Source organism: Ochotona princeps, chromosome 2, assembly GCF_030435755.1.
Source record: "Ochotona princeps isolate mOchPri1 chromosome 2, mOchPri1.hap1, whole genome shotgun sequence".
Taxonomy (NCBI): domain Eukaryota; kingdom Metazoa; phylum Chordata; class Mammalia; order Lagomorpha; family Ochotonidae; genus Ochotona; species Ochotona princeps.
Window position 1 is genome coordinate 73,112,009 of NC_080833.1, and position 26,772 is coordinate 73,138,780.

General features: G+C 38.3%; 1 protein-coding gene across 1 annotated transcript; it reads left to right on the forward strand.

Annotated features, from left to right (window-relative positions):
- Positions 1 to 313: 313 nt before the first annotated feature.
- Positions 314 to 25,392, forward strand: LOC101523423 (calcium-activated chloride channel regulator 1-like). Its single transcript, XM_058681301.1, has 14 exons — positions 314 to 472; positions 1,996 to 2,136; positions 2,299 to 2,446; positions 2,969 to 3,077; positions 4,556 to 4,736; positions 13,764 to 13,991; positions 14,734 to 14,958; positions 16,508 to 16,685; positions 18,890 to 18,990; positions 20,035 to 20,259; positions 20,909 to 21,179; positions 21,728 to 21,898; positions 22,429 to 22,668; positions 25,034 to 25,392. The coding sequence occupies exons 1-14, from the start codon at positions 314 to 316 to the stop codon at positions 25,390 to 25,392; spliced, it is 2,736 nt and encodes a 911-aa protein (XP_058537284.1).
- The last annotated feature ends 1,380 nt before the right edge of the window (positions 25,393 to 26,772 follow it).

Below are 26,772 nucleotides of genomic sequence, written 5' to 3' on the forward strand. Positions count from 1 at the left end.
TACTATTAGGTGGTGACAGTGATAATAATGATGGTGACGATCCCCCATCATGATGAGTGTGATCATACAATCCCTAAGAACGACTGGAGTCAATGTATACTTAAGGCCTTCACTGTCTTCTGTGTTTGGCATAATCCCCATTGTTTCTTACACCTAAATCTTTAGAATGAGTAAGATAAGGAAGTTCACCAAAAATTTATTTACTGTATTATTATCATGCAAATATTTTGGTCATGGTTCAAATTCCTGAGTTAAGCAAATACATAAATACCTTCCTTAGATTTCCAAATGGTTTATTATGGCAAGCGCAAAAATGGTGTTCAGTCCAAACATTATCCTGTTCCTAGCCTTGTGTCTGTTGCCTGAGATGAAAAGCTCAATGGTCAGTTTGAATAGCAATGGATATGATGGCATTGTCATTGCAATTAACCCCAGTGTTCCAGAAGATGGAAAACTCATTCAAAACATAAAGGTAAGAGAAAATATGACTAATTGCATTATTTTTTATTGCAGTATTTTCAACACATGTTGCCTTAGACATATACTCATGCACTTACAGAGTTATAACTTTCCAAAGTTAGTAGTTTGTCCTTTAGTAATTCATGAGGAGAACTGTTATATTATTATACTATGATATATATTATTATTTAGTATTATGTAATAAAAACAAACCGTAGTATTTAAAGATTTTGTCTGTTTTTATTACGTAATACTAAATAATAATATATATCATAGTATAATAGTATAATAATTCTCCTCATGAATTATTAAAGGACAAACTACTAGTATTTTTTCAAGTAGTTAATAGAAACACTTTGGAACAAGTAGAGAAATATTGTCAAATTTTACCTTTATAAAATTAGTCTTAGGTTTTACTTACCCACCTTTAAGTCCTAGATACTCATTATTTGACATGTTTTCAGTTCACAATTTTCAATTCTGAAAAATGTTTAAATCTCATGCATCTATCTTAAAGGTAATATTATGTTTAATTGCTTTTTCTCACTTGAGAGACAGTAGAGACAGAGGGCGATCCCACCCACTGGTTCAAAATATCCAGAGCCAAGAACTGGATCCCATCTACGTCTCCCTCTTGGGTGGCAGGGACCCAGTTATTGAGCCTTCCTTATTTGAGTGAACATGGGCTACCTACCAGGGTATGTACTGACAGAAATCTGAAATCAGAGCTAGGCTGGGAACTAGACCCAGATAGTCAAACATGAGACGTGGGTGTTTAAACCAGTATCTCAACTGCTAGACTGAATGCTTTACCTTATGTATTTCTGAAGCTGAAATTTTCTTAATTTTATTTGTCTGTCACTATAATAAAATATTTTACATGACACTTTAAGTACTATCTTCTTTGATACTCCTGTTATTCCTGTGAAGTGTTCAAAAGCAAGGATCACATAAATAAGAGAAATTCAGTATTATGAGCAGTCATACAATTACTGGCAGAACTGGAACCTGAAGTCAATCACATCTATTTTTTAAATTGCTGATACTTAATACAACTTTGCCTTCTATGTACACATTCCATGTAAGAATTAAACATAAAATAAATCTAGCAAAATATTTTTTCAACTAATCACAACTATAAGCATCTATTACAATTACCTACAAACTTTATATTTCCAATTTATTTAAACAACCCAATTATAAACACGTCTGCTTAATTCAAGAAGCAACTTGCTGAAAACCTCCCAAGCTGAGTCACTCACATATCTCACTCAACACTTTCTATTCCATCTTCAACTCCTTCAAAATGTTAAGTGTGTGTGCGGGCAGGTAGAAAACAGAAGGTTAAGTTTTGGTATTTGAAAATGAGACATTCACTAAGTGGAGAGACATAGGAAAATTTAACCTATTTTTTGGTTCTTTCTTACCAAACTGTTCATGGAGATGAATCTTTGATTTATTTCTTTTGGTTTGAATATACTTCTGTGTTCATTCCACTGTGAAACTGTTACCATAAGATAATTTTGATTTTGCCAGGAAATGGTAATTGAAGCATCTACTTACCTCTTTCAAGCAACCAAACGAAGAGTTTATTTCAGAAATGTACACATTTTAATTCCAACAACCTGGAAATCAAAATCTGAATATTTAATGCCAAAGCAGGAATCATATGACCAGGTGGGCTCTTTTTTCTGACTCCTAACCTGTTTCCTTCTTCTTGACTTTTAAATTCAATACAGTAATAGAACTTTCTTGATATTCATGAGAAAGCCCTTGTTTTAAAAATTGCTTGTTTCTATTGATCTTGGAATTTGTTTTTGCTTATTCTTCTGCTTTTAGGCTGATGTTATAATTGCAAATCCTTCTCTGAAATACGCAGATGATCCTTATACACTGCAATATGGACAATGTGGAGACAAAGGACAATATATTCATTTGACCCCAAACTTCGTGTTGACTAATAATTTGTCTGTTTATGGATCCCGAGGTAGAGATCATATATTTTATAATTTTGTTTTTAATTCTGGTGAGAAAAAAATGTGTCACACTACAATAAATTGTGTTTTTAAAGAACTGAAGAAGAAATATTGATGTTAGGTAATACCTTTGTTTGGAATTATGCTACTTATATTCAACCTAATTACATCTCTTTCTGTGTATATTTAGTAATGAGTCTTTCATAAGTATTTGTATTAAACATACAACTCTGCGCATTTTGAAAATACACATGCCTACATGACTACAATCACAATGAAGATGTTTTTCATTATGCCAAAATAGTTGTCTTGTATTCCTTTTTATATCTTCCTCTTCTAATTGTACTCCCTGACAACTAATCTAATTTCTACCTTTATAGATTTGCTTATATGTACCAGGATTTCAACTTTTTTTTGGACTAACGAAAGTTACTAATTTTCAAAGTTCCTTAAGTCAGAGAAATGGGACAGAGAGACTTGAAATACCAAGATGTTTTAATTATACATTCATAAGTGTCAATATTCTCTCATAGGCAGAGTGTTTGTCCATGAGTGGGCACACCTTCGGTGGGGAGTCTTTGATGAGTATAATGTGGACATGCCATTCTATAGTCCCAGAAAGAATATTATTGAAGCAACAAGGTATGTGATGAACAAATGTATTTTTAAAATGTTTGACTGATTCATTTTCTGTCACAAGCAAACAAAGGCTATCTCATGTAATTGATGTTCATAAACTCAAGTGTAATACCCGTCCTTTGTTTATGTGTCCAGTGAATCCTGGAGATTGCATGATTGGGAATCATTTCAGTCATCACAGAAATTGTACTAATATATGTTCTTGGCAAGGGAGAAAGATAAAAACTACAACCTAAATCCTAAGATACCTCTGAGGAAAAAAATGCATCAGCTGGAAATTGAGTAATACAAACATGCCTCTTCCTGTCTCTTTTGAGCTGTCTGCTTGATCTCAGCTGAGCTGCCAGAGGACTTTCACACAGACTCAGCCCAGGACACTCATTCATCACTCCCACCTTCATACTGTGCTACTCCTCTCTTACAGAAACAGTGCCTATTCATCCTTCAAGACTCAGTTTAAAAGCTTATTCTATACATGCCTCTGCTTTCCCTGAGTTTGGGAATGCCCCCATTACAACATGTGTGGGCATCTCTCACATTTACGTCACTGGACAATAATTGTTCTTGCAAATTTACTTTCTGCACTAAACTGTAAGATCTTTGAGGGCTGTGATTGGGTTTTTTTATTGATAAGGCATGAAATAAAACGCTAAAGAAAGAATATCTCAAGCAATACACTTTTGATAAATTAATGAGAAATGAGTGAGTTTTCTTATAATCAATGAGAAGGTCACACATGAGTGAAGACATATCAAAAATAAATATTGAGCTTTTGCCATGAACCAGGTTTTTAAGACAGTGAAGGCTCACCACATGTATATTTAACTTTCAGACTAATCCTAGAACTAACCACCTTCAAGATATTACTCATTCCCTTTGTCTTTGCAAACACAAACAAATTTATTAAAGTGGATTAGTGGTATAAAGATCAATATTAACACAGAATGAGGGGGAAACCCTGCATATAAACAGAAACTTTAGAAACTTCTACCCATGTCCACTTCCCAGGGACTTGATAATTATCTTTGAATGCAAGCACATTTCCATGTAGGATTTATTTTTTCCTTCTTTCTGTTTAGCTCAGTAGTTCTGAAAACATAAATTATAAAGTTCTGTAAATATGCCATAAATGAAAATGTCAGAGGTATAATGTTGACTCTCCTCTAAGATCCAACTTTTCTGTACCTCCTAACTCATTTAATCTTCACAGCATTTCTGTAGATTAGAATTTAGCATCATCAGCTAAAACTCACAAGAGTAATATATATATATATATACATATATATTAATGAGCAATGAATATTTAATAAATATGAACTGATGGATTGTTCAATAAATTTATGCTGAATAAGATTAAAATAGTGTGCCTATTTCTGCCAAAATGGGATGTTTAATACAAGACCTATAATGAGAAAAGATTTGGAGATGTCAGTTTTGATGGTCTTCATGTAGAGAAACATGTAATCTAATTCTTCTCCCAGGTGTTCCACCAGAATTACTGGTCTCAAAGTTGTTTTCAATGACTGCAGAGGAGGCAGTTGCATAACCAGGCCATGTAGACGGGACTCACAGACGGGGCTGTATGAAGCAAAATGCACATTCATCCCAGACAAATCCCAGTCTGCAAACGAATCCATTATGTTCATGCAAAATCTCAATTCTGTAAGTACCATCTATTTCCACTCTCACATAGGAATACATAAGGAAAAATAATTAGGGAAGCTGAATTTTTTATTATGTATACCAATAGAAAAGAGAAAAAATACTCACAATTAATTAGAGGTCATTGTCTCCAGCTTAAGTCAGCATAAGTCTGGAAATTATCTCATCTTTTCTTATTCACGTGGTTTTACCCTCTTCACGTGTAGTACTGTCCCCTTCTCACTGGAGTCACATGAATCCTTAGGAATTCTTTTTCTCTTTGACTTCTGTGGTCTGTCTCTAAAGCTAACTAAGTGTTAACCATGGCAGCTTTCTAAAGTAATATATAAGATGGCTTTAGAAAGGACTGACATTTTAGATTTCCAATTATTTTCACACAAATCCCATAAATATATTACAAAGTGTTAGCTCTGAAAACACATAAGGCTCTGCCTCAATAAACTAGATACAAAGAAAAAAGTTCAGAGTTACCGATCTGTCCAACTAATTAAACAACAATCACACAATATTCAAAATTAATGTTTGACCTGAAATGTGTGACTTAGCTTGCATACAGGCTGATGGAAAAGAGATGTCTTGATTCAGGTGGACTTGAAAAATCAGCCTGATTCTGCAAGATGCATCACTAGAGGCAAATAGCTTAATTTCTGCATCTGAGCTATAGTTCTCTTATCTTTTAATGGGAATGGAAATGTCTATGGAAGATCTTCAAAAGCTTCTGGAAAACACATAACACAACTGTGGATAGATTTCCATTTTTTTCACCAAAATAGTTTTTAATTCCATTTCTCATAAACTATGTAAATTCCACTCATATTTTGCATTTCCATTGTATTTAGGCTTACAAGGAATATAAACAAAGCATTAGCACAAAGATGAATATGAAATGAACTCTAAATTATTTATTTGTAAGAGTTATGTAATATTTGGAAAATAATGGTTGTCTCTTTCCATAGATAAGCCTAACTACTTTCCCTTCATTTAAAATTGTTAAATACTTACTTAATGGATAATTGTACATATTTATGGGATACAGCATTATATTTTGATACATTTATGTCTGCATAATGATAAAAATCAAGATAACTAACATAGCTGTAACCTCAAACACTTCTTTTTTGTAGCCAGTTTGTCTTGACTATAACCCTAGACTTATTATTCTCTCCTTATCTCCTCTGTCCCCCGTCTTTCCCAGATGGTAACCATTATTGTCTTCTCTATTTCTATGAGATCTTTTTTTAGACTGCACATATGAATGTGATCATGTGGCATTTTTCTTTGTTCTCTTTACTTCCCTTAATATAATGCCTTAAGTTCATCCCTGTGGCTGAATGATATCATTCTTTTTATAGCTGAATAATTTTACCTTGCATAAAAACCCCATATTTTCTTAATCCATTCATCCATTGATGATATCTACTATTGTAAATGATACTGCAATAGCACAGCAGTAATACAGATATCCATCCAACATACTAGTTTTCTTTGCTTTGAATATATACTCAGGATTTGCATTACTGGATCATATGGTAGTTCTATTTTTAGTGTTTTGAGGAACGAAATACTTCAGCTATGTATAATAGCTACACTAATTTACATTCCCTTCAACAGATTATACAATTTACCTTTTCTGCACATCATTACCAACATTTGTTGCGTGTGTGTGGGTGTGTTTCTGATAATAGCCATTCCAACTGGAGTGAGTTAATATCCCATTGTAATTTTGAGTTCTAGCTCCCTGATGACTAGCATGCTGAGCACATCTTTATTTTTTTTCATATACCTGTTGGGCATCTGTACATGTTCTTTTGAGAAATGCCTATTCATATAATTTACTCATTTTTTAATCACTCAATTTTGAATTTGCTCATTTTGAATTTGGTTTGTTTTGTTACCGAGTTGTTTGCATTCTTGATACATTCCAGGAATTAATCACTGTTGACTAGATGGCTTGCAGATGTTTCCTCCCATTCTGTAGATTGTGCCTTCATTCTGATGATCGTTCCCTTGCTGTGTAGCCTGCTTAAAGATTTTATGTATGTGTGTATGTATGTATGTATGTATGTATGTATTTAGAAGAGGGAGCTAGAGAGAGAGAGAGAGAAAGAGTGAGTGAGGTCTTCCAGGTCTTCCATGTGGGTGGCAGGAGCCAGAAGCCCAAAAAAAAAAAATTTTTTTTCCACTGCTTCCCCAGGACTGTGAGCAGGGAGCTAGATGACAAGTGGAGCCTCCCAGAACTCAAACAAGCATCCATGAAGGAGGCTGCATCACAGGCCATGGCTTTATCCACTCCACCACAACGCTAGCCTAATCTTAACTAATGCATATATATTATATGCATGAAGGTTTCTAAACACATAAAAAAGTTTGAAAATATGAGATTATGAAAATTATGAAACACAAAATAAAAACAAAATATACTGTCTCTAAATAATAAGACTATCTTACTTAAAGAGAAACAAATCTCCATATACCTAATTATTTGCAAAACATACTTCCAAAGGTGAAGAGTTGTAAATGCCTACTGTCTCCTGTAATATTTAAAATTCTGTTAAACCTAGGCCATTAATGATGAAACGCTTAGTGGAAATACTTGACATTTTCTTCTAAAACTCTTCAACCAATCCATGCTAGAAATTTATGTAGAAATTGTTTTTCAGTCTGATAATGCTCTTTTCTGGAATTATTTGACATAGGAGTCAGAAAAGTTTGTTTTAATCTCCTGAATTTGGATCAACAAAAGCTAATCAAATAGTTTAGCATCCAAATAAACATCAAGTTACATGACATAAGAGGATAATTAAAATGTGCACTGCTTGCTCCAAATGTTAAATTTCAAACCATTTCGTTATGAGGAGATAACTCAGGCTTCCCAACTGGAACATAATAATAATGAAGATTAAAGAGCTGAAGTATAGAAGGCAACTATTCAAGACATGACTCAAAAGTAAATACTGTATTTAACTCTACATCTTGTCCAGAATAACAATAACTTATAATTATCATAAAATAGATTAAATATGTTCCCTAGAATAAGCTCATGCCCAAGAGCAACATGATATAAAATACTGAATATTCAGTGTCATTATTTCTTTCCCTAATGCTACTTCATTATTCCTACCTAATGCCCAGCACTGTATTAGGAGCTTGAAATTCAGAAATAATTAAAGATAAACTGTTCTTGAGGAACCAAATTCAGTGAGAAGGTTAGAAATGCAAGAAATATATTTGTATAATAAGAGGTAAGAAGAGGTATCAAGATTTGTGCCACATGCCTTGAGGGTTGCAGCCATATCCAGCTGGAGCTCAGAAATGGGTATGGACTTGTTGAAGCAGGAAAGGAAGAAGATTCAAGAAGGAAGGAAAGAAAGAAAGGAAGGAAAGGAGGGAGGAAGGAAGGATGGGAGGAAGGAAGGCTAGAAGGAAGAAAGAAAGGAGAAAGGGAGGGAGGGAGGAAAATGGAAGGAAAGAAAAACAATTTTATAAAAGCAGAGTTAGGCAAGCATATCATGTGTGATTGTGCAAGTTATTTACATTGGGGGTATTAAAGATTTTAATCTTTATTAAAACAGAAAGGATGCCTTTTTGAATTTGCACTTTTCCTTGGGTTAATGGACATGCTGGTGGATGTCTTTGATATCTTCTAAGGTGAGAAAGATGTTTACTATAGTAGAAGCAGAAAATGCGTCTTGAGAAAAGGGCAGGAAGTGAGATTGAAGCCAGAGAATGGATCCAATAAAGCCAAGGTGTATGGGTTCTATTCTGTCAGCTTTAGAACAATAATGTGACTCATTAATTCTATCAGGGAGGTAGTCCTACTAATTGTGGACAACAGTGTGGAGTGAGATGATAACAGATGCAGCAGACAAGTCGCAAAGCAATGGCAATAAGCCAGTGAAACAAAAGGCCAGAGTAACGGTAGGACAAAGAGGGTTCAGGTTTGACAGGCATTTCGTATCATGAGACTTGATCATGAGTCACCACTCAATGCAGATTATATTTTTCTCCCACTCAATATATTTTCCCTTAGGAAGTGTAAATCAGAGTCACAACAGAAATAAAATAAACTTCTAGAACTGAGAAAAAAGGTATTCAAATTTAATAATTCAGTTATCTTAAGTCTGAGAATAAAGCTGAAGACTTTGTGCTGGGAGGTCATTAAAATCACAAAATGACTAGTAAAAACATTCCAGATAAGCTGAGGACTTCTGCACAATTAATTCCTAATTAAACGAGGCTCACGTTTAATAGAAATTTTCACAAGTTACTGCAATTGCAAACACTGGAGGATTTTCACATTTTATAGTAATGAAGCATCCGCAGACAAAATTATTGGACATAATTCACCATTGGCCACTAAAGGGGAAATACATTTCCACATTTTCTCCCTCTAGCTTCACTACCTTTTCAGAAAATTTTACATATGATAAAGTTCATCAGAGCCAGCAGCGATCCAGGTGCTTAAAAATATCTGTGTTAAGCCTGTGAATATAGAGTGGATTAAGGTTATGTCAGTGTAACAAGTAGTGAAGTGTGGGAAGAATGGAAGGAAGGAGTATATGCGGGGAAACACAGGAACAAAGACAGTGTGGCTGTCTTCTTGGAGCTGTACTATAGCATGCATAAAATATGTTCTCCACATTAATTTTAAATGACAGACAGACAACTACCACATGTTCTCCCTTGTATGTTGAAGCTAAATTAATATATACATGTGTGTATGTGTATCAGTATTGCTTCAAATATAGTAGTTTCATGAAATTGTGTTTTATTCCTTTGTCAAACCAAAGGTTAAAAGCATTATACTATTGTAGTCTTAATTATCTTTGATTATTTTTTTATTGTATGTAAGTGAAATTATCATTTTTCCATTAAATTATTATTTGTACACATTGCTTGTATTCCCACTAAAGTAAGGTCTTTTGATTTTTATTTGTTAACTCCTTATTTGGTAAAATATTGAACCTTTTTTTCTGTAATGCAAATTTAAAATGTTACTTAAAAGCTACAAAAATAAAGGGAGAGGGAAGGAAGTGAAAATGAAAGGTTATTTTTATATTCTTAGGCTTGTATCTGTGAACTATAATGAATGCTAAAAACTAATTTAAAATTTTTTAAAAATTAAATAATGAGTAACTACCTTCACACTTTTCCATCATCCACAAAGATGTAGAATATAGTTAGACAATTACAAAGGGGGACAACTAGAAATTACTGCTAATCTTGTCCTCTTTTCCATAAAGTTAGATTTTCCCCAAAAGTCTAGAATGCAAAATAAAAAGTTAGCTCAAATAGTTATGCCAGTTGACACGATAAACCTTTATAAGAAAGAAAGAAAGAAAGAAAGAAAGAAAGAAAGAAAGAAAGAAAGAAAGAAAGAAAGAGAGAGAGAGAGAGAGAAAGAAAGAGAGAGAGAGAAAGAGAGAGAGAGAGAAAGAAAGAAAGAAAGAAAGAAAGAAAGAAAGAAAGAAAGAAAGAAAGAAAGAAAGAAAGAAAGAAAGAAAGAAAGAAAGAAAGAAAGAAAGAAAGAAAGTAGATAGATCTTGGCCACAGGGCTTGGGTGGAAGGAGCTTCCAGCAGCATGGCTGCTACTCAGGGTACCTGAGCCAGGTCTGACTTAATGCCTGGGGCCCTGGCCATGGCCACCACTGCCATGTGGTGAGGGAGTCCTGGACTCCGCCTACTGGCTTCCTGGCAGTGACCTCTAGGATTCTTGGGGCATGCAATTGCTACCTAGGGACATCCATGGATAAGGCCACTGTGAATGTAGATGAGGAGGAATTCTGTGTGACTCCCAGCGACAGGTCACTGAACTTGCAAGCAAGCCAGCAGACTGAGACCTGGTGGTTTGGAGGGAAGACTCTGTAAGATCTGTACGGGTCAGACTGATTCACCAACCCACATGGAGTCCTGAGATGAGCTGTTAGTGCACAACATTGCTGACTGCCACACACCAGCCCAGACGAAAACAGCGCTGGGGACCTGTCTGGCAGGGCCAGTACCTGACTGAGTGGTGCAACAGGAGACAGGTCACACTTGGCAGGGTCAAGACCCTAACCAGCACGCAAGAGAACTAGGTCTGGGGGTAGATTCTGTGGGGGAAGTGTGGGCCCAACACTGTGGAAATACAAGTCCCACTGGTTAGTTAAACAGTTGGGGTGGGCTGAACTGGGAGTGACCATGGAACCCGCCAACACTCACTGATGCTGGGGCTGCAAAGAGACTGGGCAGGTCCAGGCTGCAGCACCTGCATGGGCATACCAAAGACAGGGTGTGGAGTGGGCTGGGTTGCAACATCCTCCAGATCATAGTAAGGCCAAGATGGAATGGCAGGTGATGCCGGGCAAGGGCCTAGAACCTGTTGGAGCATGTGAGATCTGGGTCAAGGAGTGGGTCAAGTAGGAGAACCTGGGAATCTCCCCTATTGGGGTCATAGCTCCTCCTGGTGAATACATATACCAGGTCTGGGTGTTGGGCAGCCTGAGTAGGGTGACTCCAACTGTTGGCAAATGTGTGGGTTGGTTTTGGAGGGGGTAGACTGGGCAGGGCCAAGCCAACCTTAGATCACTAGCAAGAGCAGAAACCAGGCTGGAACACAGGTCAACTCAGCTAGGCTGTCACAGCTACCAGTTTGCATCAGCCTGGGATGGGAGCCGACTGATCAGGGCCAAGTTCCAGCACCTGCCAGTGAGTAGTGGGACTTGGAGAAGGCTGGGTCAGGCCAGGCTATAGCATCCAAAGGCAAAGGTCATGGCAGGTGAGGGGCTATGCCAAACTAAGTCAGAGCAACCACTGTCATGTGCAAGATCTGTAGCTGGGAACACACCTGGTTGGGGAGCAAAGGGGATGCCATGGCTGGGTTGTGGTTCCCACTGGTAAGTGCAGGGCTGGAATGGGAATTGTGTTCTGATCTGCTCATTGCTGCAGTGTCCCTTGGCACAAGTGTGGACTGGGGCTGAGTGCACCAGACTGAACTAGACCCCTGCACCCACTGGTGCTTGTGAGAACCAGGGTAGGTATAGGACAGGCTAGGCTAGTTTTTTTGCCCATGCTGAGCCAGATGTAAGCTGTGTCTATGTATGGACCAGGCTAGACTGGGCTGTGACACCCAACAATAACCAGAAAGGGTTGAAGGCTGGTCAGGAAAGGCCATTGTTCCTGCTATGTCAGGAGGTGGGCTGAGAAGGGCTGGTCCGTGGACCCTCCTGTGTGCACCAGATCTTGCATTAGGAGAGGTTCTGATGGAGTCTGGGAAACTCCTCTGTCAGGACACAGTCCCTGCAGGTGAGTGTAACAACCACGATAGGGAGCAGCACAGACCAGGCCAGGGATTGGTACCCAGCAGCATACATGTCATACAGGTATGGAGCGAACCAGGCATAGCCAGTTCACATCACTCACCAATGCACATGAGGACTGGGATCGGGTGCCTGCTAGGCTGGGCTAGGCTGTAACCCCCACCAGCATCAGCTGGAATTGGGGGTGGGCTGGGCCCAGCCATGCTACAGCACCCACTGGCAAATGCCAAGGTGAGGCAGGCCATGCCAGACCAGGCCACAGCACCCAACCAACACGTGCAAAAATGGGGGAGTGGGGCAAAGCCAGTAGAGGGGCAGCATGGTGCTCCCCTGCTGGATCACCACTCCCACTGGATAGCATGAGTTTGGATGGGGGCAGAAGAGACCGGGCAGAGCTACATCTGTTGCCCTCATTTGAGCTGGAAGAGGGAAAAGCCAGGGTGGGCTGACTGTTCCTACTGGTGCAAGCATAAATCAGGGTGGGTGTGTGTTGCTTGGGTTTTGCCATAGCATCCGCTGGCAGATGCTGACACTTGGGGCTAATTCTGTCAAGCCACACTGCAGGACCACCTGGAAAGTGCAAGATCCGGGAGTCGGAGTGGGCCTATTAGGGAAACAGTGGGCACGTCCCTCTTGGGTTGCCACTCCCACTGGTGAGAATGAGAACCAGGACTGGGCAGACATGGCATCCCCCAGCAGGAGTGTGGGATGGATAGTGGGGCTGGTTGGGTTGAACTAGGCTTCAATGCCCATGGACATGTTTGAGAACTGAATGATATGTGGGAAAGACTGGACCAGTGTGCTATACATACTGGCAAGCATGGGAACCAGGGCAGGGGGCAGGCCTGGTGAGGATTATTGGAAGTCACTCCAACTAGCCCACAGCTCCCACTGGTCTACGTGACCAAGTGTATGGTGGGCAGAATTGGAATGGGCTTCAAGACCCATTGGTTTGTGTAGAAGACAGGCCTGGATGCAGAACTGACACAGCATTTGCATCCACCAGTATATGCATAAGCTCACTGGGACAACGGTCTTGTGCTGGACCCCGTACTGGCAAGCACACAAAATAATTTGGTCTGGGATCACTTCAGATGAAATTTATTTGGGGAATCCCCCCAAAAGAACTGCTGGACTCAGAACCCCAACCATGAAGAGAATTGCAGGTTCCATGGTCTGATCATGGAGTATATATGTCAAAGCAGAGCCTCCTCAGTGGCTCAGATGGAGCAGTAGACAGCATTTCCAGGTGCACATGGAGGATATGGTAGTACATTGGAGCCTGCATAGGACACCTGGTACCACAATAAAGAACAGAACAAATTGACCAGCCAAGTGTCGGCAGTGATAATATGGGCAAGTAGAGATTCTAAGTTGGACTATGTCAGCCAGTGGATTCTGAAGAGATTTCTTTGTGCTTATAATAGCAAGATTGGCAGCAATTCAGAACAGTTGAATTTTGAAACCACTTGAGCAGTGCCCTCCCACATCGGAGACCCTTAGGTGGGTGGGAGGCTGGGTGTGGTTTCTCCCTTTGTCTCTCCCCTTCCCTCAGATAGAGGAAGGAAAAAAGTGAATGTGGAAACAATGGTCTTACCCACTTTCCTGTAGCCCTTGACCCTTTGAGCCCTAATCAACTAGGTAAAGATCATCAAAATAGAAAGAAAGAAGAAAGAGAGAAAAAAGAAGGCCCTACAAGTGATTATAATATTGTCTTGACTTTTTCCAGGTGACTGAATTTTGTACAGCAAATACACACAATACAGAAGCTCCAAACCTACAAAACAAAATGTGTAATCGCAGAAGCACATGGGACGTAATCATGGAATCGGAGGATTTGCAGAATGCCACTCCCATGAAAGGAACAGATCCACCACCTCCTCCTATAATTTCCTTGGTCAGATCCAAGCAGCGAGTAGTCTGTTTGGTACTTGATAAGTCTGGAAGCATGGGTTCAGTAAGTCAGGATTTTTGAGGGGGCGGGGGTGATTCTTCCTTTGTTTTTCTGCTGTTCTGTTAAGCAGTTAAGACAATAAAAATACAATTTAATCTTAGGTTTACTTCTAGGTGATTAACATACATTAATTTGTGATTCTAATAAGTGTTAGTGTGATGGTTTTTGTCCCTTAACTTTTAGTTCTAACTAGAAAAAATGTAATTTAAAAAAGGAAAAATATCATCCATTATTCCACCAGCAAATATTTGTCATTCCAATCTTTTCTATGTTGATATACCAGTATTTTTCTCTTCAAAGATGTCATTATTCTTTCTATAATGTCTTACAATCTGTTTTTGCTTTAATATATCTTAAGCATTCCCTATACTTCCATTATACAATTTTTAGCAATCACTTCACATGCTCCTAGCATAATCTAATCAGTCTCTTAGTGTTTCATATTTTTAAATACTTTAATTTGTTATTTAAAAGTTTGTTGCAGTGAACATCTCTGTGCTTTGGTAAACTATTATCTAAGAAGACATTCTTGTATGAAAAGCAAAACAGGATAGATTTTTAAGATTTTTCCTAATATAACAGGACTTTTTAAAAAATATCCTTTAACTTTTCTAAAAAAAAACCAGCATTTACAATACATCAGCCAATTATGATTGCTGGCTCATGAATAACTTCATCTTTCATTAAATCTGTTGAGATTCAAGATACGCAAGAAATATTCAGGTATCTTTTTTTCTTTTTAAAGGAGGACCGTCTCCTTCGAATGAATCAAGCAGCAGAACTGTACTTGATTCAAATTATTGAAAGGGAATCCTTGGTTGGGATGGTCACCTTTGACAGTACTGCTACAATACAAAATAACCTAACAGCAATAACTGGTGATGACAGTTACCAAAAGATCACTGCAAACCTGCCTCCTGCTGCTGGTGGCGGAACTTCAATTTGCAATGGACTCAAGGCAGGATTCCAGGTAAAATTTTTAAAGGATTTAAATATCATTTGTTATTTATTTTTGTTCAGTTGCCTTTGTGCAGTGTCATGAGTTCATAGGTTTCCTAACAGCGCGATCACAGGGCCAAATGTGTGCCCTAGCAGTTAAGACACTATTTGAAACACAAGCATCCCATATTGGAGCACTTTCAGCTTGCGTCCCAGCTACTCTACTTCCCACTCAGTTAACATACGCTCTAGCAGACTCTAGGTGATGGCTTACATACATGGTTCCCTGTCACCCATATGGGAAACCTGGATTGAGTTCCAGCTTCCTGATGTTGGCCCAGAACCAACTCAGGTTGTTGTAGCTATTTAGGAAATGAACTAACAGACAGACGCTCTCTCTCCATCTATTTCTCTCTGCCTTTTGAATATCAAGAACGTATACCCATAAAATTTTTCAAAATAAAATTGTGTAATCTAATCAAAGTAAATCATTATGGCAGGGGAAAAAATTGCCTCTTCTATGACCAATTGTTCACAGGTGAAGCTGTGTGAGTGCCCTGGTTCCACTAACACAGCCCTGAAGAACTGCATTGCACAGGCGAATCGCAAAGCCAAGGAATGAGATTCCAGAATGCTCACAGTCATCTTTATTTTGCTGAGGAACTCCCCGTTTCTCTAGCACTCCCTTAGTCAAGATTTATGTGAGCAGAAAATAATGCTAATGAGGGTGATGTTGAAGAAGGAAGTTGGAAACAATTCACAAAAGGAGAAAGTCTGGGTTCATTAGTTTGAATTGCTATTTTAAAGTCACAAAGATAGATGTGACTGCTCAAGCAGTACAGTGCCCAACTCAATGAACAGAGGCAGAAGCCTGGTCAAACCAGAGCTGGGAACTGAACAAGCTAAGTGCACCTTTTGACCACTGTGCCCAGGTGCCTCCGGAACCCACATGAGTTTCTTCCAGGCTAAGTTAATCTCCTCTCATGCCTGCTTTTTTCTTGATTTCACTTATAAAAATAGAAAAACCACTTCCTTCACTGATTCTCTCCTTGCCTCAGTTAAAGTAAAGGTTGCTATTGCTGTCCAGGCCACCTCTGAACTTTTCCTGTGATGTCTAGGAAGACAGTTCTGGACTGGGCCAAACCTGGGATTCTGGGACAGGTGTTTGGCCCAGCAGTTAAGACACCCACATTCCAAATGAGAGTGCTTGAGTTCAGGACAGATCCAGCCCGTGATTCCAGCTTGCTGCTAACACGGACCCTGGGAGGCCACAGAGATAGCTCAGGTGACCAGATTCCTGCCACCTCCATGGTAGACCTGGATTGAGTTCTATGCTAGTAGAAGCCAACCTATCTGGAACAATGAAGAGAAGTATTAGGAGTCTAGCTTTGCAAAACTCTAAGTCCATTGTACACTGCACTCATTTCCATATGCCATCTCAGCCTGAGATAAAAATGCACAGTTTCCTTTGCCTTACTCTGGTGCAAAGAACTAAAGATTCCTCCAAACTGAAACAACAGGTTTATTCTTCTTTTGATTCTTTCAGAAATGACAATTAATAACCTGCTTTTCACTTTCAGGCTATTACAAACAGTAACCAGAATGTCTCTGGTTCTGAGATCGTGTTACTGACAGATGGAGAAGATGAAGGAATCCAGTCCTGCTTTCAGGAGGCAAATCGGAGTGGTGCAATCATTCACACCATTGCGATGGGACCTTCTGCTGCCAGAGAACTGGAGACTCTATCAAATATGACAGGTAAACTCTTGGAACACGGTTTTCACAGAAAGAAGATTTTTATTCTCCTCCATATCAGGGGCTGTTTCTCCATAAATGATAAATCTGCTCAGAAGTTGCTATCCAAGAGCTTGCTTGGTAGTGAACACGTTAAGCTGCCACCTGTGCCATCTGCTCTGTTTCCAATCTAGCTTCCTGCTATTGTGTCTAAGAATGCAGCAGAAAAACGTTCAAGTATTGTGTCCCTGCCATTATATAGGAGACACAGTTGAAGTTCCTGGGTCCTATTGCCAGGCTCAGACCCAGCTTGTGTGGCCAACTGGAGAGTGAATCAGTGGCTAAGAGACCGACCGACCGATCGATCTATCATCTATCTATCTAACATCTATTTATTTTATCTATCTCTGTCTTCATCTCTATCTCTGTCTCTCCCCCTGACCTTCAAACAAAGAAAATCTTTAAAAACATTCAAATCTAAGGTTAGTGCTGTGGTTCAACAGCCTAGTCCTTGACCTACAAGCACCAGCATCCTATATGGCTGCAGATTCTGTTTCTGATTGCTCCACTTCCCATCCTGATCCTTGTTTGTGACCCGAGAAAGCAGCAAAAGATGGCCCAAGTCCTTGAAACCCTGCACCTGTGTGGGAGACCTGAAGGTGGTTCCTGGCTTCAGATTGGCTCAGCTCTGGACATTGTGGCCATTTGGGGAGTGAACATAAGAATGGAAGATCTTTCCTTCTCTGTCTCTGTAAATCTGCCTTTCAAATAAAAATAAATAATTCTTTTTATAAAAGTTTAATCTTGGGACCAGCAACGTGGAGTCATAAGCTAAGCCTCTGACTGCAGCACTGGCACCTCATCTGGGCACGAGTTCATGTCCCACCTGCTCCACTCCCTACCTGTGGCCTGGGAAAACAGAGGAGGATGACCCTCGGACCTCTGAACCCATGTGGGGGACCTGGAGGGAGCGCCTGGCTTCTGACTTTACATGGCTCAGCTCTGGCCATTCGGGGACTGAACCAGCACAAGGAAGACTGTGTGTCTAACCTTCTCTCTGTAACTCATCATTTCAAGTAAAAGAAAAATAAATCCTTTTTTAATCCTATCCTAATAACGCATCTCTACTCCTTCCTTGTCCTTCAGATAAGACCTTTCTCCTTTCTCAACTCCTTCATATACCAGCTTCTTTTAAAAGTATTCAACATTCACTGTCTTCATTCATTCCTCTCTGTTACTGATATTACACAGAAACGTCCTCTTCTAGTTACTCAACTGCAAGTCCAAAGCTATTGATGAATTTCAAAATACTACTCAATCTTTCCATAAAGATTTATACATTTCTATGTTACAGATAAGGAAATAGATGCGTAAGTGATAATTTGCCAAAAGTCTTAGAATTCCTGTTACCAGTTCAGTCCTCTTTCCACCATCCTACCCTGCTATGATCCCACCAACCCTTATTAAATCTTAGTTTGGAATAGCTTCAATGTTTCTTTTTTTTTTTTTTTTTTTCCCCAGTCCTTCTGTCCCACCCTACTCCAACCTTCATGACTCTCCTCTGCCTGGGTTACTTTGGTTGTCTTTCTGTCATTTTTCTAAATCAATCATGATGTGGTACTTTTACTTACACTGGTCATTTGCACTAATTCTTGTCCTCTGCGATATGCTTTGAACTCTTCACACTCAAATAATCTGTATTATTCATCGGCTATACTAAATCAACTTTTATTCTATAATGTTATTCTCTGATTGTTTGGGTATCTGAAGTATCTTGAAAAAGTTCATAGAAAATGAATATTAAGAAAAAACTATGCACAGATTTCAGGACTTTTTGCATCAAAGTAAATTTGTCTTTTTATGTCATTTCCTGCAAATTCTTTGAAGGCTTCTTATGAAAATAATGATGAGCTAGATTATAATTTTGATTTAAATTTAAGTTTTGTAGGATTATTTACTGCTGAGTGTAGTAAGCACTTATATTTTAGATTAAGTGACATTAAAAAAAAAGCTGACCTCCCTTGAATGTTTCCTTTATTCCTATTTGCATTATTTATTTCAAGCAGGCTTTTAGGATTATGTCTGGTACACCATCACACTGAGAGTTCATAAGGTTCTGGAAAATTCATTTTTTATAGTTTTACAAATAAATATTTAAATAGATTTTAAATTATATTGATAACATCACAGATACAAACATGATTCTCCACTGCAAATTTCCATTTTAGGGGGATTCCAGTTTTTTGCCCATAAAGATGTGAATGGCCTTATTGATGCTTTCAGTAGAATTTCATCTAGAAGTGGGAACATCTCTCAACAGGCTCTGCAGGTCAGTATATTAAAATCCTTGGGACTGGTGCAATGGCTCAGCAAGCTAAGCCTCTGCCTGCAAGCATTGGTATCCCATTTAGGCACCAGTTCCTGTCCTGGCTGTCTCACTTCCCATTCAGCTCCCTGCTTGTGGCCTGGGAAAGCAGTTGAGGATGGCCCAAAAAGCTCTAGGACCCTGCACCTGTGTGGGAGACCCAGAAAAAGCTCCTGGCTTCTGGCTTCAAGTCAGTTCAGTCCCGGCCGCTGCAGCCTTTTAAAGAGTGAGCCAGCAGGCAGAAGATGTTCCTCTCTGTCTCTCCTTCTCTCTGTAACTCTGACCTTCCAATAAAAAAAAAAAAAAAAAAAAAAAAAAAATCAGTAAAAAAAAAAAAAAAAGAAGAAAGAAAAGAAAGATTTTTATGACAATTATAGTAAATTTCTATTTCATAATTTTTTTTAAAGATTTTTTTATTATTATTGGAAAGCCGGATATGCAAAGAGGAGGAGAGACAGAGAGGAAGATCTTCGGTCCGATGTTTCACTCCCTAAGTGAGCCGCAACGGGCCGGTGTGCGCCAATCCGATGCCGGGAACCAGGAACCTCTTCCGGGTCTCCCACACAGGTGCAGTGTCCCAAAGCTTTGGGCCATCCTCAACTGCTTTCCCAGGCCACAAGCAGGGAGCTGGATGGGAAGTGGAGCTGCCGGGATTAGAACCGGCGCCCATATGGGATCCCGGGGCGTTCAAGGCGAGGACTTTAGCCGCTAGGCCACGCTGCCGGGCCCTCTATTTCATAATTTTTAACTTTTCTTTCTCTAGTAATAATTCTTTGACCTAAAAATATTGCAGAAGTGCAGAAGAAAAACATCATTACTAACTTTTCTCTAGAATTGTTATATTCTTTATCATTATTTATGCCTGTTGTTGGAAAATTCTTTAAGATAGTCTTTAGGTACTTTGATTTAAATATTAACAAATTTAAAATTACTCTGAATTATCTATACTTTAAACTCCATTAGCTAAAGTAATAAATGGATTTTATGTGTTTTTTATTTATGTAACAGTTGGAAAGTAAAGCCTTGAATGTAACAGCAAGGAAATGGATAAATGGTACAGTGCCTGTGGATAGCACCATTGGAAATGATACTTTCTTTGTTGTCACATGGACAGTAGGAAAACCAGAAATTATTCTTCAAGATCCGAAAGGAAAAAAATATGAAACCTCAGATTTCAAAGAAGATAAGCTAAATACTCGGTCTGCCCGCCTTCGAATACCAGGCATTGCAGAGGTAAGTCTAGTCTTTTATTTTCACTGTATCTTATTAATCTGTTTCTGTTTTAAAATGTACTATATAGGGCCCGGTAGCGTGGCCTAGCGGCTAAAGTCCTCGCCTTGAATGCCCCGGGATCCCATGTGGGCGCTGGTTCTAATCCCGGCAGCTCCACTTCCCATCCAGCTCCCTGCTTGTGGCCTGGGAAAGCAGTCGAAGACGGCCCAATGCATTGGGACACTGCACCCGTGTGGGAGACCCGGAAGAGGTTCCTGGTTCCCAGCTTCGGATGGGCGCGCACCGGCCCGTTGCGGCTCACTTGGGGAGTGAATCATCGGATGGAAGATCTTCCTCTCTGTCTCTCCTTCTCTCTGTATATCTGACTTTGTAATAAAATAAATAAATCTTAAAAAAATAAATAAATAAAATGTACTATATATATATACATAATGCATATTGTCAATATTAAAATAGTTACAGCTCCTCTGTTATGAAACAAGAGCTAAATAGAATAACTAGACATTTCATATGCATACATTTACCAGTTTGTAAAATCATATATTAAAACTCACAATTATTCTCCTTAAATTTCTGAATAATGTCATGTTAAAAATAAAAAAATAAAACATTACCAAAGTTCTAAAAAAATTTTTTTTTTATTTTTCAGACAGGGACATGGACTTACAGCCTTCTGAATAAATATCTCGTCCCTCAATTGCTTACGGTGACAGTGACCACTCGAGCAAAAAGTCCTACCACACTTCCAGTAATCGCCACTGCTCACATGAGCCGAAACACAGCTCTCTATCCTCGCCCCCTGATCGTTTATGCACGAGTCAGCCAAGGGTTTTTGCCTGTTCTGGGAATCAATGTGACAGCCATTATAGAAGCTGAAGACGGACATCAAGTAACTTTGGAGCTCTGGGACAATGGGGCAGGTAAATAAAAGTCACATCAGCTTCCACTCAGCTTCAGCATCCTCCTGCCATTACACAACTCGGAAAATAATAGTCTCTGTATAGGTTAATGGGTCATAGTGTAAAATGAATTAAGTTGTGGTGCTTTTAAAATTTGCACTTGGTTATCTTGACAAATGACAGTCATAAGCATATTTATTTCTCTTAAATTTTGTGAACAATTTTGTTTTTTCTTCTGAAACATATCGGTGGAATTTTTCTCTATTGTCATTAATGTCAGTATTTCATCATCCAGTTTCATGTATTTTGGTACACTTACTTCGTGAAATAACAATAATAACAGATCATATTAATGAACTATTTGTCAGGAGTTAGACTTTTGAAAAATCATACAGTTAGCAAGTTGACAAACCAAGCTTTAAACTGAGACAGTTGGACTCAAGGATTGTATATTTAGCGTATTGCTCCATAATGTTATCCAGATTGCTAAAACCACTAATGCTCATAAGCAGTTGAAACTGTCTGTTTTTATTTTATTAGATGACTAACTATTCCATTTTGATACGAAGGTGCTGATACTGTCAAAAATGATGGCATCTACTCAAGATATTTTACAGAGTATCGTGGAAATGGTAGATACAGCTTGAAAGTACATGCCCAGGCAAGAGATAACAGAGCTAGGCTAAGTTTAAGGCCACAGCAGAACAAAGCGCTCTATGTGCCAGGCTATGTTGAAAATGGTAAGTAGCGGTAAAATAAAAACACGTCAGTTGTTTGACTAAATTGTGCATGACAGAATTTGAAAATATAGTGTACTATGAAAAATTCATGTTATATAGCTGTGCAATAATCTGTACGTTCTAAAGCATATTCATATTGGTGGACATAGCATAGACCTGTGTTTCATTCATAATATACCCCAGTTTGTTTCATTTACGTTGAACAAAAATCTCACTGAACACTTCCTGTGTGACAAGCACTATGCTAAATGTGGCAACTACAAAGACAAATAAACCACAATCTTGCCCTCAAAAACTTACAGTCATGTTGTTGAGAGGGATAAGTTAAAACATACTTGTAACATAGTACAATGCCTCATCAATTTTAAAATGATACCAATATAGTAAGTTTTCTGTACTAAAAGCTCTGTCTCAAGTTTTCTAAAATCTGCTGTTTAAATAATATTAGCCCTTCGTAGCTGCAAGATAAACTTCAACATAAAGAATCAACATGGCTGTATGAAAAATTACAAAATTTCTTTTTGTGGTAGGTAAGATCATCCTGAATTCACCCAGACCAGAAACCAAAGCCGAAAAGGCAGAAGTTATAATGGAAGACTTTAGCCGACTGACCTCCGGGGGGTCCTTTACCGTGTCTGGAGCGCCTCCTGGTGATAACCAAACTCATGTCTTCCTACCTGGTAAAATTACGGACCTGGAGGCTAAGATTAAAGGAGATTATATTCAACTTTCGTGGACTGCCCCTGGCTATGTTCTTGATAAAGGAAGAGGTAAGTTTGCTGTTAAATTTTAAAATAAATAAATCCCATTAGGTTTCATTTGCTAAGAACTTTCTAATGTTCCATTTATAAACAACCTTTATGGGGTTTCATCTCCTATGGACCATAATTTACTAACTTGCAGATGGGAACACCAAAACTCTCAAGAGGTAAGGACTATCTAGTGACTAGGAATTCCAACTCAGTCTTGTTAGATTATATTGTGCCAAATTATCTCTCAACTTGAATCTTGAAATTATTTTGAAAAGATTAAGTTAGCTTTTTATCTATTGCATTCCTTTCTCCTTAATAAGTAAAAAAATTTTATAAACATTTCTGTATGTATTTTTATCAGCTGGTGGGTTTTTCAAAGGCTATTAGACTCATAAGAAGTATCTGATTTCAACAGCTGGTTGTGTGCAGAAGATAAATAAACCAACGTAATTTAGGAGGTAGTTAGACACATAGAATGATCTGTGAGCACTGGGTAGACTGCAAACTCCAAACTGAGGGTTAAAATCAGAGGTTTTGTTGTAAACGTCTCCCCAGAGGAGTAAATACCCCCAGCAAGCCAGAGATGCTCACTAGTTTGGAAAAAACTTGGGCATGGAGTGTGAATAAAATTCAAGGAGCATAAATACCGCTTACTCAGAGTCCATAGTAATAAATTTCCCTAATTCCAGAAAGTTTAAATCACTTGCATCTTTGCTTTTTAAGTTCCACCTGATGTAGCCAGTATTCGCTGAATGCAGACATATTTTAGTATTGTTTAGATTCACTTGTTCTTACAGGATGAAGCCAGTCTTCCTAGTTGTGCTTTGAGGTGGGAAATGAAAGCAACATTTCCCAGCCCTTGTAGTGCTACAAGGGTTGCCATCTCCTCTCAGGCACTGACCCTGCTGAAACAACACATGCTTGGAATTCTCTGAGTTACAATAAACTCTTCCATTGTACCCTCCCAAAAGAAGAATACTTCTGAAGTTCTTACTCACTATATAGTATTTTTAAAGCCGTTTATCTTTTTATTATTCTATCTGGAAAAAAAGACATTAAAATCACAGGAAACATAGAAGGCATACAAAAAGAACTTTTTGTACTTTAATGTTGTAAACTCTTACTGTGAGAGCTCTGAAACACATTATTTTCTTATGCTATGATCCTTAAATATTTAAAAAATAAAGTAAAAATAGCAATAGTATCACTGGGAAAAAAAAAACCACAGATGAAATTTTCTAACCAAATACTTCGTCCCAAACTCAGTTCTGTAAACAGCAAGACTGGGCCCATAATAAATGCCTCATTCTAATTATAGGAGGTAAATGTAGAAATAACGTAACAGAGACAGACAGTCGGGGGAGGAATATCACTATGCAGTCATAAATGCCAGGAATGTTTGGATCTAGTGTTACTCTGTCCTCATCACAAACAGGAAGAGGAATGGTAGCTGCGCATACTTCCTTCAGACATTCCAAATGTGAAATGGAGGCAGTATCTTAGGATAAATGAACGTCTATAAATGTTTAAAGACTCTGATATATAATTCTGTACCTATCAAGTATGAAAAATTAGACTATGGCCTAGCATTACTAAAATAAGTAGTAAATATAACCCTGATATTTTATAATTCTCTAATCTCATCAGTTTGTGCTTCAATATAATAATGGTATTCTTCCACAACAAGTAATTGAGGAGATCAAATATATGCCCAAAACAGTAGCAAGTACCCCACATGGCATGAAAGGAACATGAAACAGTCTTTTCCCTCAACAAAAGCAAGATCTGATAAAAATGAAAAATTGTATCTCCCCCAAACAATTGCAGGCACTAGATGGTCATGGAAGACAGTCGTCAGGGTGGATAAAATACATGAACAAGACCTCATGAAGAGGTTAGGTCCTGGGTGGACGTAGAAGAATAAGTAAGGTTTGCAGAGATAAGCAGAGCAAGAAACATTACAGGGAATAAAGGAACCACATACTATGATCAAAACCAAAAAAGAAAAATGTCACAATAGATTCTCTCAGTTAAAAGGTAGATGGATAGATACACAGACCTATGTAAATGAAACAGTTTTATGAATATTAGATGAATTGACAAAATCCTTCTTGGGGAAAAATTACACAGTAAGCAAAGGCCTTGAATTTTAAACGCATAAATACACACAGCTACAAGTTATGCCTTTATTGGAAAGACAGATTTACAGAGAGACCGAGAGGAGAAAGAGCAGCCAGAACACCTAACAGAGCACCCCCGGGGATCTCAGTGCTTGCAGGAAAGGGACAGCCAACTGAGTCACGGTGCAGAGCCCCCCAGTCGTATTCTTTTCATCCCCCTGTCTGATGCTCCCTCTTACACAATGTATTTATTTGTTTCCCAGCTGAAGAGTATACCATAAGAATAAGTGAGAGTCTCCAGGAGCTGCAAAGCAAATTTGACCATGCTGCTTTAGTGAATACTTCCCATCTCATACCTAAGGAGGCTGGCTCAAGAGAAATTTTTGAATTTAAACCAGAACCTTTTAAACTAAAAAACGGCACCAATTTCCACATTGCAATTCAAGCCATCTACCAAGTCAATCTCACCTCAGAGGTTTCTAATATTGCACAAGTAACCAAGCTCATTCCGCCACAGGAAACTAGCACCCCTGCTCTCGGTACCAATATTCGTGCAATCAGCTTGGCAATTTGGGGGTTAGCTGTGATTTTACCTATGCTTAAACTAGAAATTGTATTATAACTAAAATTAAATGTTATACATACTTGGTAAATATTAATTTAGAATTTGTAATATCTAGTATATAACCCTGTAATATCAAAATGATATGCAAAGGTTTCAAATGTCCTAATTATTTGAGTTAATCAATGTTAACTGGGCTGCTAAATATCAATAAAAAAGTATGTCATTTTCCATCTTAAACAATCCATTAATTAATTTTTAATAAGTCAGGATGATGCATATTTGCAATTGCAAATTTTTAAGAAACATTTTAGAGGGTACTACAAATTCATTTAGTAAATTGACAAAATCAAAACCTAAATCATTTGAAAGTATGTATACTTAGTTACAAATAATTTCATGATATAATTATTTATATTCAGTTCTTTATTATAAATTAATATATCATGTCTACATAAACTGTAATCAAAAAAGATTACAAAAAAATCATTCAATGAAAAATGGTCTAAAGTAATAAAAAGGTTAAATTCATTATTATTCAGTAAAAGTGGCATATCAAAGATTCAGCCATACTAATGAAATAACTAGCAAGAACATCTTTCTGGATGAATCTTGGAATATCACAATTAAGCCCTGTATCTATTATCAGAGTCTCACTGGATCCCAAAATACTACCAACAGATTTCTTTAGGGAATGTGGCGTAGTACATGATATGCAGTGGCCAGCATATACATAATTGCTTAGAAATATGTTTTATTTGCTGAGTAAATCACAATTCAACCCATTAAAATTTATTCAGATGAATATATGCACATGTTATTGGGAGAAGTTGATGTAATAAAATCTACTTGCCAACACTGATCTGGAACAACACGTGAATTCCAGAAAATTAATTGTATCTAATAAAATGTATCTAATAAAAAGTAAATTTAAGCTATGAGTATGTGTATAGCAATGATGTGATTTTTTTTGAAAGAGCACTGTATTGGATGAAACTCTCTTGTTTAAAAGCAAGAAATTTTCAAAAACTCTCTGAATGTCAGAAGTGAGGAAACTATGTTGATGTGGGCAAGCAGGGAGCTGATGAGTGAGGAAGAGCTGATACTGCCAGAGGCCCTGCACTGCTGAAAATCCCACCTCTTCCCCGCTGGCACACCCATCCCCTAACACACGCACCTGAACCTCACTCCCCTATTGCACGGAGGCCATGACGACCATGTGAGTACCACCATTCCACACTGAGACATCATGATACTTTCTGGAAATCACCATGGATGCTGAAGCTGCATATCACTCTGCTCCGCCCTTCAGTAAGGGCACCACTCCCTCCCATGTAAAGGCATAAACCAATTTTGATCAAGACAGCAGCTCTTCCTTCCTCATGGAGGCAGGTTGGTGCAGTTACAGCTGAGAGTAAACTGTCTCTTCAGATAAATCCT